The 14,862-nt window shown below is 46.9% G+C and overlaps 1 protein-coding gene across 3 annotated transcripts in view; it reads left to right on the top strand.

Moving 5' to 3' along the window:
- Positions 1 to 14,862, top strand: part of ARMH3 (armadillo like helical domain containing 3) — a 184,780-nt gene that overhangs the window by 87,186 nt on the left and 82,732 nt on the right. For all 3 annotated transcript variants that reach the window (XM_084633976.1, XM_084633977.1, XM_084633978.1), the window contains 3 exons: positions 5,891 to 5,973; positions 7,037 to 7,163; positions 13,919 to 13,994. In XM_084633976.1, coding sequence (XP_084490102.1) covers positions 5,891 to 5,973; positions 7,037 to 7,163; positions 13,919 to 13,994 — 286 coding nt within the window. The remainder of the gene's footprint in view (positions 1 to 5,890; positions 5,974 to 7,036; positions 7,164 to 13,918; positions 13,995 to 14,862) is intronic.

Below are 14,862 nucleotides of genomic sequence, written 5' to 3'. Positions count from 1 at the left end.
GGCAGGTCCTGCCTTGTAAACAAAGTACTAGGACATCCCTGCTTACCGGTTTAGGACTGACAGTCCTTCCTGTGCCCAAGCTTCTGCTTGAGCAACTTGTCCAAAGAGTCTGATTTATGATGTGGCTGGGCGAAAGACGGCTAACAGTTCTGGCAGCAATGATGCAGTGCACCTGCTAACTAGAGGCTTTGTAAACGTGTCGCACACCTGGGGTTCCCAAAGAGCCAAACTAATGTGTCAGCATAGTATATTCAGTGACCGTAATCCTGGCAGGTCTTAGTCCCTGAGCTGTCTTTGCTGTGAGTTTCTCTGTTCCCTTAACCTGCATGATAGAAAGGCGTTTGGAGTGGGCAATGATTTGGTGCAACTCAGATTCCCAGGGTGATTTAAACTGCAGTAAGATCTTGTCTCTTCTGACAGAGAAACTGGAAATTAAGCATGTGAACACATTTGTTACAGTGAGTGAATCTGATGTGCAGAGCACAGGGATTGTCAGTCCAGATCAGAGCAGTGGCCCGTGTAGTCGAATATTCTGTCTCCAGCCCAGTGTGGTACCAGATGCTTCAGAGGAAGATTCAAGAAAGCTCTTTGTGAACAATTACAGAATAACCTGCGCAGAGGAGAAGTTTTTCCCGCAGTCCCCTCTCTGTTGTTTGGTTTATGCCCCCAAAAGTGAGGGCTGGTAAATCCTTTTTGAAAAAGAAGTACCCTCTAATGACAGACAACATTTGTGCTCACTATGTCTGCATGTTCCATACAGCTTAGTGGATTGTCTATGCACTGTACATCCGTCTCTGCTGGATTCATAGAATCCTAGAATATCAGGGTTGGAAGGGACCTCAGGAGGCCATCTAATCCAACCCACTGCTCAAAGCAGGACCAATCCCCAACTAAATCATCCCAGCCAGGGCTTTGTCAAGCGTGACCTTAAAAACTTCTAAGGAAGGAGATTCCACCACCTCCCTAGGTAACGCATTCCAGTGCTTCACCACCCTCCTAATGAAAAAGTTTTTCCTAATGTCCAACCTAAACCTCCCCCACTGCAACTTGAGACCATTACTCCTCGTTCTATCATCTGCTACCACTGAGAACAGTCTAGATCCATCCTCTTTGGAATCCCCTTTCAGGTAGTTGAAAGCAGCTATCAAATCCCCCCTCACTCTTCTCTTCCGCAGCCTAAATAATCCCAGTTCCCTCAACCTCTCCTCATAAGTCATGTGTTCCAGTCCCCTAATCATTTTTTTGCCCTCCGCTGGATGTTTTCCAATTTTTTCACAACCTTCTTGTAGTGTGGGGCCCAAAACTGGACACTGTACTCCAGATGAGGCCTCACCAATGTCGAATAGAGGGAAACGATCACATCCCTCGATCTTCTGGCAATGCCCCTACGTATACATCCCAAAATGCCATTGGCCTTCTTGGCAACAAGGGCACACTGTTGACTCATATCCAGCTTCTCGTCCACTGTAACCCCTAGGTCCTTTTCTCCAGAACTGCTGCCGAGCCATTCGGCCCCTAGTCTGTAGCGGTGCATGGGATTCTTCCATCCTAAGTGCAGGACTCTGCACTTGTCCTTGTTGAACCTCATCAGATTTCTTTTGGCCCAATCCTCCAACTTGTCTAGGTCCCTCTGTATCCTATCCCTACCCTCCAGCGTATCTACTTCTCCTCCCAGTTTAGTGTCATCTGCAAACTTGCTGAGGGTACAATCCACGCCATCCTCCAGATCATTAATGAAGATATTGAACAAAACCGGCCCCAGGACCGACCCCTGGAGCACTCCGCTAGATACCGGCTGCCAACTAGACATGGAGCCATTGATCACTACCCGTTGAGCCTGACAATCTAGCCAGCTTTCTATCCACCTTATAGTGCATTCATCCAGCCCATACTTCTTTAAGTTGCTGGCAAGAATACTGTGGGAGACCGTGTCAAAAGCTTTGCTAAAGTCAAGGAACAACACATCCACTGCTTTCCCTTCATCCACAGAGCCAGTTATCTCATCATAGAAGGCAATTAGATTAGTCAGGCATGACTTGCCCTTGGTGAATCCATGCTGACTGTTCCTGATCACTTTCCTCTCCTCTAAGTGCTTCAGAATTGATTCCTTGAGGACCTGCTCCATGATTTTTCCAGGGACTGAAGTGAGGCTGACTGGCCTGTAGTTCCCAGGATCCTCCTTCTTCCCTTTTTTAAAGATGGGCACTACATCAGCCTTTTTCCAGTCATCTGGGACCTCCCCCGATCGCCATGAGTTTTCAAAGATAATGGCCAATGGCTCTGCAATCACATCCGCCAACTTCTTTACCACTCTCAGATGCAGCGCATCCGGCCTCATGGACTTGTGCTCGCCCAGCTTTTCTAAATAGTCCCGAATCACTTCTTTCTCCACAGAGGGCTGGTCACCTTCTCCCCATGCTGTGCTGCCCAGTGCAGCAGTCTGGGAGCTGACCTTGTTCATGAAGTCAGAGGCAAAAAAAGATCGCCTGCCATATCTACTATTCTTTCTATACATCGGGATAGTTTGTCCCTGTAACCTCAATAAGGATTCTTTAAAATACAGCCAGCTCTCCTGGACTCCTTTCCCCCTCATGTTATTCTCCCAGGGAATCCTGCCCATCAGTTCCCTGAGGGAGTCAAAGTCTGCTTTTCTGAAGTCCAGGGTCCGTATTCTGCTGCTCTCCTTTCTTCCTTGTGTCAGGATCCTGAACTCGACCATCTCATGGTCACTGCTCTCAGGTTACCATCCACTTTAGCTTCCCCTACTAATTTTTACCAGTTTGTGAGCAGCAGGTGAAGAAGAGCTCTGCCCCTAGTTGGTTCCTCCAGCACTTGCACCAGGAAATTGTCCCCTACACTTTCCAAAAACTTCCTGGATTGTCTGTGCACCACTGTATTGCTCTCCCAGCAGATATCAGGGTGATGGAAGTCTCCCATGAGAACCAGGGCCTGCGATCTAGTAACTTCTATGAGTTGCCGGAAGAAAGCCTCGTCCACCTCATTCCCCTGGTCCGGTGGTCTATAGCAGACTCCCGCCATGACATCACCCTTGTTGCTCACACTTCTAAACTTAATGCAGACACTCAGGTTTTTCTGCAGTTTCATACCGGAGCTCTGAGCAGTCATACTGCTCCCTTACATACAGTGCAACTCCCCCACCTTTTCTGCCCTGCCTGTCCTTCCTGAACAGTTTATATCCATCCATGACAGTACTCCAGTCATGTGAGTTATCCCACCAAGTCTCTGTTATTCCAATCACATCACAATTCCTTGACTGTGCCAGGACTTCCAGTTCTCACTGTTTGTTTCCCAGGCTTCTTGCATTTGTGTATAGGCACTTGAGATAACTCGCTGATCGTCCCTCTTTCTCAGTATGAGGCAGGAGACCTGCCCTCTCGCGTGCTCCTGCTCATGCTTCTTCCCGGTATCCCACGTCCCCACTTACCTCAGGGCTTTGGTCTCCTTCTCCTGATGAACCTAGTTTAAAGCCCTGATGGAGTTCTTCTGAGCAAGGTTCTGTTAGGAAAGTGAGAGTTGGGGGGGCGGGGGGGGTTCCCTAGGCTAAGATAGGCTAGGGAAGAGGTAGTTCAAGGGCCATCTGTTTGCCACTTGATATGACCAATCCAGATGCCTTGCTGCTCCAGTTCCAGCAATCCCAGCTCCTGGGAGTTCAGCAGCAGCACCTGGGCCAGAGGCTTGGCTAGGTGAACTTCTGTGGGCAAGGCCGGAAATCAAGGCTCTTTACAGGTACTTGTCTCAGGAATGCCTCGTAAGCTGCTGTGACACTGATGCAGGGCAGCTGTCTTCAGCCCAAAGTACTGATTGTGGGAGACTGCAGCGTTCCTCATGAGGCTTAGTTACCTTGGAAACCTGTTTTAACGGGATCTCGGCTCCAGCGAAAAGCCCATCTCTACCTGCTCTTTCTTTGTTCCCAGAAAAATAGTTGCCTGGAGTCCTCCCAGGGCTGAATGCCTGTGGAATGAAGGCCCTGACCACAGTTTGATTCAGAGGATGAGCTGTAGTGGGGATGGTGCTTCGTGGCTGAATTCCAAGTGCATTAATGCTACTGTGTAGTGGAATGTGCTCCGGGAGGCTGGGGTCGCAGTTACCCTCCCTTTGGGCTGGGATAGGCTCTCTGCTGATCTCGGTGAACTTCTGGCATTGGGAGCAGAGCTTTCAGGGCTTTATTCAGGCTCCATTCAGACCACTGTTCTGTCTTCACGTCTGTCGCTCACTCCTTTTTCTGCATGCTTGAGTCTCTGGAAACCCAAAGAAATGGACAATTTCCCCCATATCTTGTTGCTTCCCCACTAAATTTTCTGTCCCGTAGCTATTTCCACTTCGGGGCCGGCAGTTCTGCCTCATCTGAAAGCTAGTTTTCCTGTTCTGTACAGCACCCTCCCAAATTGGGGCTGGTTTGCTCCTGCGTCCTTGAGAAGGGACTTAAGAATTGGTGTGTGTAACACGTACAAGTGAGGACTAGGGTGGAGGGCAGTGGTGGGTAAATACTGTCCAAGGATTAATTGGTCCCTTCGTGCTGTATTGCCCAAAGGCTGAGGCAAATATTGGACACTCGCAGGAGCTATGTTAACGCATGGACAACTTCCCCCCACTGCTCCTGCCTTCCAAGTGGGCCGTGGTCTCGCCTTGACTCTGTTACACGCGGGTGGGTGATGACTCTGAGTGAGTCTCCCTGAGACCTTGCTGGAGTTTCCAGGGTGGGTTTCTCACCAGCCATCTTTCTCCAGCACCCATTGCTGTTCCGGCTAGCCTGCTTCTGCTGCCCTCATTTAGCTGGTGCCTGCCTTACTGCTGCTGTTGCCTGGCTGAGCTAGGTCACGGGCTGCAGCATGTGCTGGGTGGCCGCAGTGCTGCAAGCTGGGATGCTGGCTTTAAAAAAGATTAATCAGATCCAAGTTGTACCTGTAAAACCGAGGGCACAGCCTGACATGAAGCTGTTAGCTCCAGGTACTAATCAGTGAATAATAAACAGCCTTTTAAAGTCTGCCTTTACAGCTGCCTAACTTACATGTCTTGTCCACCTAATTTGGCTGTCTTAAAGTCCCAGAACCCCATTTCTGGCGGCTGATTTCAGAGTAGAGCACGGGTTTAGAATCTCATGTAGGCAGACCCACAAACCGGGCTTTGGTTCCCGACCGTATCCCACGTGGAGGGGAGGGGAAATCTTTGAAAATCACTCTGACACTAATAATTACCAACAGTACCGATGGTCTGCTTCCATTGTTGCGAATGTTCAGCATGCAGTGATGCTTTGTAAATTGGACACGCTTAAAGCCCTCTAATTAGATTACCTGAGTTCAAATGAAAGGGCTAACGATCTTTCCCTAGTGTTGGATGAGCCTTTATTGATTTATTTGTATTCAGGTGACGAATCTGAGCTGGGTCTATCGTTTTCTCTGCACAGCCGTAGATAACTAGCACAATAAAGTACCAGATCCTTACTAGTGCCGTCACACCACCGGAGAGGAGCCGTGCCGCGTGTTCTGCTGCCTCGTGTCGTCAACACAAGTGACAGCAGAGTTCTAATTGCACAACCTCATGTTGATGATGTATGGAGCAGAAAGGGGATGGCTGGATTCTCCAGGTTCCAGGCATAGCTTGAGGTGTTGACAGGTAGAAAAACCTCATTGTCAAGTAACTCCACTTGAAACTGACAGATTTGATCTGGAAGTTGGTGAAGGAGAATAAACCTGGGATGATGCCAATTTCCACAGTCGTTTATCAGACCAGAATAGCATTTTCACTTGTAAAGCCGTCAGTAAGTTTGAGTGCTTCCTGATCACTGGGCCAGTGGTTAGGATGGTGAAAATGCACTTGTGTTTAAATGGCTTCTTGAAAAAGCTTTGATTACTTTTATTCTTTCCCTTAGCTCTGATCAACTTGCTGAAATTCCTCATGTCCAACGAGACTGTGCTGTTGGCAAAACACAACATCTTCACCTTGGCGCTCATGGTGAGTGTAGAGAAACCGGGTTCACATTGAATGACACGGAGGAGAGGGTTCCATGTTGGGTTGGGGCTGGCCTGCTGAACAGGTATTTAAGCTGTGCAGAGATCAACGTACAGCTCTCCAGCTTGGGAACCTATCCATGCTAAGGAAACATAGGGGAACCCCAAAGACAACACTTGTTGGGATGAGGGGTGTGGGCAGAAGGATGCCTGGGATAACTCGTACCAGGGACCTTAGAGGTCCTCCTGTTGGGGGCCAGGGCAGTGGTTTGCCAGACAGCTGTGCTCTGGGGGAACTGAAGGGAGATAGAAAAGCAGGAGAAGGGAGATATTAGTCTTGCATACCCAGATGGGGTGGAAGTCCAGTGGTGTAGACAAGATTGAGTTGTCTCCCTGCCTTTGCCAGCCTAGGTGAAGTGTGTTTTGTGGGAGAAATCAGGAAAAGCCAGCTTGGGATGGGAGACCCTGAAACTGGAAAGAGAAGGCTAACCAAACAAGGAAGTGGGGGTGTTGTCTTAATTTCCCATAGAAAATTACTGCCCAGCTAGCCGATTGGCCTGTGTCTGACAGTAGCCAACAGCAGATGCTTCCAAGGGAGGTCCAAGAAACCCCTTAATGGATTGGCAGTTATGTAATAAGTTTGCTCTTAAGGGAAGTTCCTTTCTCATCCCAGGTAGTTGGTGGCTGGTTTATTCCCTGGAGCAGGCAGAGCTGTAGATAACTGGACTCTACAAGCTAATGCTCAGAATTGGTTAGCTCAGTTTTCTGGGTCGTGGTAATGGTGGGCATGCTGTAGCCTCCCCACCCCGTAAAGCATCAGAAATCTGCCTGTCTTAAGGTTTTATCCTGCTGCCCATCGCTGTTGGGTCTGAGCACATTCCACATAAGAAATGACAGAGCAAGAGGGTGGCGTTTGGATTACTCTTTGATGGGCTAAAAGAATATTGTCCAGTGTACTATGGGCTTATTGCTCTGAAGGTTTTAAACACATCTGGGTCTGATTGGCGTCTATTGTAAATTAGATTTTGTGTAATGATCCCCTATTGTAATTTTAATTTTTTTTGTAGGTAGTGAACTTGTTCAACATGTTCATCACCTACGGAGACACCTTCCTCCCAACGCCCAGCAGCTACGATGAGCTGTACTACGAGATCATCCGTATGCACCAGAATTTCGATAACCTCTACTCCATGGGTGAGTGAGTGGCCTCTTTGAGATACTGTTGATAAAAACAAGCAGGAAATAAGCTGTGTGTGATATTCGTGGTGGTGCATGTTTGGGGTATGTGAATATAAACATTTCTGTATTTGCATAGATACCCAGTAAATTAGGACTTGAGAAAGGGATAAATCTGTGAAAAGAATAAACTTTTTCTTTTCCAAAAGGACAAAGTAAATTTCATTGGCTCTTTACCAATGGAACAGGCCTGTTAAAGTGATCCAGTATGGGTGTACAAGAGGGCACCTGTCTAACAAGCATCTGTTGTTAATGCAAATATGAATTTGCCCATGTGACTAAATATGTGATATTGAAATGTCATCAGAAACACCTGAACCCTCATGTAGAGTTAACCAGCCTATAATTTGTCTCTGCCAAGCCATGTTGAGCTCCCAGCTGGGAAAACATGCCTTCGTCTGAGGTTGGAGAGCAAACACAAGCTGCAGAACCAATCAGCACAGGGAAATGGGCATTGTAAACAAAAGGGGTGAAAAGCATTTGAGAAATGCATGACAAGAAACCTGCTGCCTTGGACAAATCACACACTGCGCTCCTGCGGCACGAGAACAAAACCAGAGAGCAGCCCCCACAAACCCACGGGCAGCGAGGAGGAAGTCACTGGACAGAAGAATGTGCACACTGGCAAAGCAAGGAGAAGCCATCCTTCAAAGAGAGAGGAGTGCATTGGAATACCACCCAGTGAACCCGGCAGGGAAGCGAAGAACAAAGGAGAGAAGCAAAAAACATGTGGAGGCATAATCAAGCAGTATACAAATGAGCCTGCATTCAAGAACAACCGCAGCAGGGCTGGTTTAATGCTGCATGCTGGAATCTGCGGATAAAGGGATGTCTGTGTACTCTTTGTCTGCCCCTCTCCTGAAGGGCATATCCCCCCGGTCCCTCGCATTCCCAGTGTGAACATGTAACTGCCATTGTAAATAATGGGAGTAACACAAGCACATAACAGGGGTTAGAAGGCCTGTAAGAGAGAGCCAGCCAGCCACAGTGCACTACAGACAAGATGCAGAGAAGCACCCCCATTAAAATAAAGATCATTAGCTGTTTCTTACGCTGCAATTGAACTGAGTCTCTGCAGAATAAATGACAGAAATACATTAGAACTGGAAAAAGTGTGGAAAGGGCAACAAAAATGATGAGGTGAATGGAACGGCTTTCGTGTGAGGAGAGATTAGTAAGAATGGGACTGTTTAGCTTGGCAAAGAGACGACTAAGGGGGGGATATGACGGAGGGCTATAAAACCATGACTGGTATGGAGACAGTGAATAAAGAAGTGTTATTTGCCCCTTTCCATAACACAAGAACCAGGGGTCACCAAACGAAATTAATAGGCAGCAGGTTTAAAACAAACAGAAGGAAATGCTTCTTCATACAACGCATGGTCAACCTGTGGAACTCCTGGCCAGGAGAAGTTGTGAAGGTTAAAAATATAAGTGGGTTAAAAAAAGAACTAGCTAAGTTCCTGGAGGATAGGTCCATCAATGGCTGTTAGCCAAGATGGGCAGGGAGACAACCCCATGCTCTGGGTGTCCCTAAACCTCTGACTGCCAGAAGCTAGGACTGGAGGACAGGAAATGGATCGCTCAATAAATTCCCCTGCTTTGTTCATTCCCTCTGGGGCACCTGGCACCGGCTGCTGTCAGAGGCAGGATACTGGGCTAGATGGACCATTGGTCTGACTGAGTCTGGCCGTTCTTATGTTCTTCTGTTTTTATCCCTCTGTTGTAAATTACCTGTTTTTTGTCACCCATGCAATTGTGGATAAATTGGAGAGAGTCCAGCGAAGGGCAACAAAAATGATTAGGGGACTGGAACACATGACTTATGAGGAGAGGCTGAGGGAACTGGGATTGTTTAGCCTGCAGAAGAGAAGAATGAGGGGGGATTTGATAGCTGCTTTCAACTACCTGAAAGGGGGTTCCAAAGAGGATGGCTCTAGGCTGTTCTCAATGGTAGCAGATGACAGAACGAGGAGTAATGGTCTCAAGTTGCAGTGGGGGAGGTTTCGATTGGATATTAGGAAAAACTTTTTCACTAAGAGGGTGGTGAAACACTGGAATGAGTTACCTAGGGAGGTGGTAGAATCTCCTTCCTTAGAGGTTTTTAAGGTCAGGCTTGACAAAGCCCTGGCTGGGATGATTTAACTGGGAATTGGTCCTGCTTTGAGCAGGGGGTTGGACTAGATGACCTTCTGGGGTCCCTTCCAACCCTGATATTCTATGATTCCATGATTCTATGATTCTACCAAAGAGTCAGTGGTGCTCACAAAGCAAATGCTGCTGCCCTTCCCTTTGGAGCCAATCACTGCCCAAGGAGCTAAGCTGGTAACGGGGACGTGTCTGCACTGGGCAGCAGGTGAAGCCAGAGAAAAGTGGAACGAAGGAATCCACACTCATACTCTTTCGACTGGGCTGCAATAGGCATGTCTGACCTGCTGAAGCAATTCATTTCTCACATGAGTACGTTTTCCATTCCGCTCTGTGAAGCGAAACCCTGTGAATTCACACTACAGATGCCTGAGTGGAAACCGCTCTGAAGTGATTGCTGCCGGTGTTAGGAATGGGATACTTGCTCTCTGAGAAAACAGTGCTATGCTCAGAGCCGGCATCTTCTTGTCCTCTAGGAAACAGCAGGCGTCTGGGGCTCCTGGAAGCAAGGCGCTACAGCTGTGTCTGGCTAGGCATGCAAGGAGCTTTCCCCAGGCTTTGCCAATGTGCTCGCTCTGCACTTGCCCTTCTGCTGGGCCAGCTGTGAGTGGAGACTAATAATAGAGCTAAAGGACAGGGTCCAAATGGCCCAGTTCTTGTAAAGTTCATAGCACTAGATGTGAAAGAAAGCGAAGAATCAAATGCAGTAAAAATCTTAAATGAACCAAACTGTACCACAGAATCTCTATGGATAGTAATTCCATGCTCGGATAATAAGAATATAGCAGTAGGGATATTACTGACCACCTGGCCAGGATGGTGATAGTGACTGTGAAATGCTCAGGGAGATTAGAGAGGCCATTAAAATAAAAAACTCAATAATAATGAGGGATTTCAACTATCCCCATGTTGGCTGGGTACATGTCGCCTCAGGACGGGATGCAGAGATGAAGTTTCTTGACACCTTAAATGACTTCTTGGAGCAGCTGGTCCTGGAACCCATGAGAGGAGAGACAATTCTTGATTTAGTCCTAATTGGAGCATAGGATCAGGTTCAAGAGGTGAATATAGCTGGACTGCTTGGTAATAGTGACCATAATATAATTAAATTAAAATTCCTGTGGTGGGGAAAACCCCACAGTGGCCCAACACGGTAGCATTTAATTTCAGAAAGGGGAACTACACAAAAATGAGGAAGTTAGTTAAACAGAAATTAAAAAGTACAGCACCAAAAGTGAAATCCCTGCAAGCTGCATGGAAACTTTTTAAAGACAGCATAATAGAGGCTTAACTTAAATGTATACCCCAAATTAAAAAATATAGTAAGAGAACTAAAAAAGTGCCACCTTAGCTAAAGAACAAAGTAAATGAAGCAGTGAGAGGCAAAAAGGCCTCCTTTAAAAAGTGGAAGTTAAATCCTAGTGAGGAAAATAGAAAGGAGCATAAACTCTGGCAAGTGAAGTGTAAAATATAATTAGGAAGCCCAAAAAAGAATCTGAAGAACAGCTAGCCAAAGACTCAAAAAGTAATAGCAAAATTTTTTTTAAAATACATCAGAAGCAGGAAGCCTGCTAAACAACCCGTGGGGCCACTGGACGATCGAGATACTAAAGGAGCACTCAAGGACAATATGGCCATTGCGGAGAAACTAAATGAATTCTTTGCGTCGGTCTTCATGGTTGAGGATGTTACGGAGATTACCAAATCTGAGCCATTCTTTTTAGGTGACACATCTGAGGAACTGTCTCAGATTGAGGTGTCATTAGAGAAGGTTTTTGAACAAATTGATACACTGAACAGTAGTAAGTCACCAAGACCAGATGATAATCACCCAAGAGTTCTGAAGGAACTCAAATGTGAAATTGCAGGACTACTAACTATTTTCTGTGACCTATCATTTAAATTAGCTTCCGTACCAAATGACTGGAGGATAGGAATGTGACGCCAATTTCTAAAAAGGGCTCCAGAGGAGACCCCGGCAATTTCAGGCCAGTAAGACTCACTTCAGTACCGGGCAAACTGATCGAAACTATAGTAAAGAACAAAATTGTCAGACACATAGATGAACATAATTTTTTGGAGAATAGTCAACATGGTTTTTGTAAAGGGAAATCAATGCCTTACCAATCTACTAGAATTCTTTGAGGGGGTTAACAAGCATGTGGACAAGGGGAATCCAGTGAATATAGTGTATTTAGATTTCAGAAAGCCTTTGACAAGGGCCCTCACCAAAGGCTCTTAAGCAAAGTAAGCAGTCATGGGATAAGAGGGCAGGTCCTCTTGTGGATTGGTAACTGAATAAAAGATAGGAAACAAAGGGTAGGAATAAATGGTCAGTTTTCAGAATGGAGAGAGGTAAATAGTGGTCTGTATTGGTCCCAGTCCTAGTCAACATATTCAAAAATAATCTGGGAAAAGGGGTAAACAGTGAGGTGGCCAAATTTGCAGATGATACAAAACTACTCAAGATAGTTAAGTCCCAGGCAGACTGCGAAGAGCTACAAAAGGATATCTCAAACCTGGGTGACTAGGCAACAAAATGGCAGATGAAATTCAATGTTGATAAATGCAAAGTAATGCGCATTGGAAAACATAATCCCAACTGTACATATAAAATGATGGGGTCTAAATTAGCTGTTACCACTCAAGAAAGAGCTCTTGGAATCATTGTGGATAGTTCTCTGAAAACATCCACTCAGTGTGCAGCAGCAGACAAAAAAACAAACAGAATTCTGGGAATCGTTAAGAAAGGGATAGATAATAAGACAGACAATATCATATTGTCTCTGTATAAATCCATGGTAGTCCCACATCTCGAATACTGCCTGCAGATGTGGTTGCCCCATCTCAGAAAAGATATATTGGAATTGGAAAAGGTTCAGAAAAGGGCAACAAAAATGATTAGGGGTATGGAACGGCTGCCGTATGAGGAGAGATTAATAAGACTGGGACTTTTCAGCTTGGAAAAGAGACAGCTAAGGGGGGGATATGATTGAGGTCTATAAAATCATAACTGGTGTGGAGAAAGTAACTAAGGAAGTGTTATTTACTGCTTCCCATAAACACAAGAACTAGGGGTCACCCAATGACATTAATAGGCAGCCAGATTTAAAACAAACACAAGGAAGTATTTTTTCACACAACGCAGTCAACCTGCGGAACTCCTTGCCAGAGGATGTTGTGAAGGCCAAGATTATAACAGGATTCAAAAAAGAACTAGATAAATTCATGGAGGACAGGTCCATCAATGGTTATTAGCCAGGATGGGCAGGGATGGTGTCCCTAGCCTCCGTTTGCCAGAAGCTGGGAATGGGTAACGGGATGGATCACTTGATGATTCCCTGTTCTGTTCATTCCCTCTGGGGCACCTGGCATTGGCCAGTGTCGGCAGACAGGATACTGGGCTAGATGGACCATTGGTCTGACCCAGTCTGGCCGTTCTTATGTGTTTGTGCCCTGAATCTTCCTTTACCCAGGTCTGCAGAGCTGGTGAGCGCTGTACATTAACCCACCCTGCTCATGGATTCACAGGCTTTGCTGAAGTAGTACTGATGTTTATAGACAGCCCTAGTGAGGGCACTGTGCTCCGGGGGCAAGAAGCTGTGTCCATGTACAAGTACCAGGTACCCCTTTTCAGAAAATCCTCGCTCCAGGCGTGGAATCATAAATGGATTATTCCTTGACCGTATGAATTCACCCACAGTTCCAGCAGAGCACACTGCGTAAAGAAAACGCCCTTTGTTCTGGATTTCTTCACTGCTTTGTAACTGTGTTTGAGGTGTGGGTGCCGAGATGATGGGCCGCCTGGAAACACTCTGGACCTGAATAAATACCTTGGGCACTCTGTCAGCAGCACACTGGGCTTCCAGAGATGTTCTGCCCGGTCTGGAATGTTTTCAGATCTGCTCCCTGACTCTGTGAGGCAGAGGGGGCGTGCTGGTCTCTCTGGGGAGCAGGCTTCTCCCCTTACCGGTGTGTGATCCTTCTCTGTGAGGCTGGTTAACAGAGCCAAAGAAACTTTCTGCATGGGGATCGTCTGAAACTACGGGGCGAGGTCTAGAACGTTTGGAACCCTGAATAAATAGGAACTGGAGCTGAGGAGAAGGGGAGCAAATGTGGAGTAAGATCCCAGAGAAAGTGGCAAAAGCAGAGAGCAATGAATGAATCCACGACGTTCAGCTCTTGTTTCTGGAGGACGGGGATTTGGAGACACGGAGATAAAATCAGGTTGACAGGACTAGCTCCCCCTCACCCTGCTCCAGAAAAGGAGACTGCACTTTGGCCTATGCAGCTTTTTTATATTCTTAAAATCTCTGAAATGGCCTCAGAAGAGGCTGCGTATTATGGCCCGAGAGTGTGACCCCGTACTCAGGTTGTGCTAACCAGACCGGGGGCAGAGGGTGAGGTTCTGCTGGCCAAACTAAAACAGGTGCGCTCTCGAAGGCTGGTCTCGTTGTGACTCGGCCCTCCGGCTGCCGTTTTACCGGACGTTTCAGGTTAGAATGTGTTGCTCTGTTGTCGGTTCAGTGCCAGCAGTCTTAAGGATCTCTCTCCCTCTCTTTCAGTTCTACGGCTTTCGACCAATGCCGGTCAGTGGAAGGAGCCCGCCAGCAAGGTGACCCATGCGTTAGTCAATATCAGGTAAGGCGTGGGAATGAATAGCAGCGTTGGAGTTCTTGGGAGGTGTTCTGCGTGGCTCTGCCCTGTTTCAACACTTCCATGTTTGTTGCACAGAGTTTGTTTTGGAATTTGATTTGCTGTGTTAGGCTAAATTGCTGCCTTCAGCAAAGAGGGTGGAGGGCTCATGAAAGTGTGAACTACTTTTTATAATAATGCTGAGCTCTTCCGGGGGTTCTGTGCTGTCAAAGCACCTAATGAGTTAATCCTTATTGCGCCCCTTGCAGGCTGGCAGGGCGATTGTGGGTCAAATGGGCTTTCACTCTTGCTTGATTCCATTGCATTCATGAGTCTAAAATCGCTGCTTCTGAGTTGTCTGCTCGTGGTGTCAGTCTTGCCCACAGAGATCCTCTTTGCAGAGCCCATAGCAGAGGCTTTGAGCCCATTCCCAAGCCCCCTTTAAAACTGCAAGGAATTAAAAAAAAAATAAGGAAAAAAAATGTAAAAATGCTTATTTGAAGATGGTTTCAGTTGAACCTATTGAACTCTCCTGCCCCGGGGCCACAAATCAGTCACTAGTCAGTGGGGCTAGGGATTAACTGTCCCTATTGCCGTATTAGTCCACAGCTGTAGAGGCTTCCATCAGAGCTTCAAAGTTTCTTGCTCTGAAATCTCTAGTCTCAAGCCATTGCTGAAGACAGAACGCTGGGCTGGATGGCCCAGGGGTCTGACCCAGTTTGGTTGGAAGGTGGAGGGAGGGGAATTTAGTGTTTGACTTTAAAATTAATTTAAAATTAAAAACCCATGTCAGCTACCAAGGCTTGTGCCCACCTGCACCCCAGTCACTCCTTGGGTGTTGGATCCCTTTCTCCCACCTTTTGGTGTGTTTTTC

The sequence above is a fragment of the Lepidochelys olivacea genome (genome assembly GCF_965140295.1).
Source record: "Lepidochelys olivacea isolate rLepOli2 genome assembly, chromosome: 7".
NCBI classification, from domain to species: Eukaryota; Metazoa; Chordata; order Testudines; family Cheloniidae; genus Lepidochelys; species Lepidochelys olivacea.
This window is presented reverse-complemented; position numbering and strand designations above follow the sequence as displayed.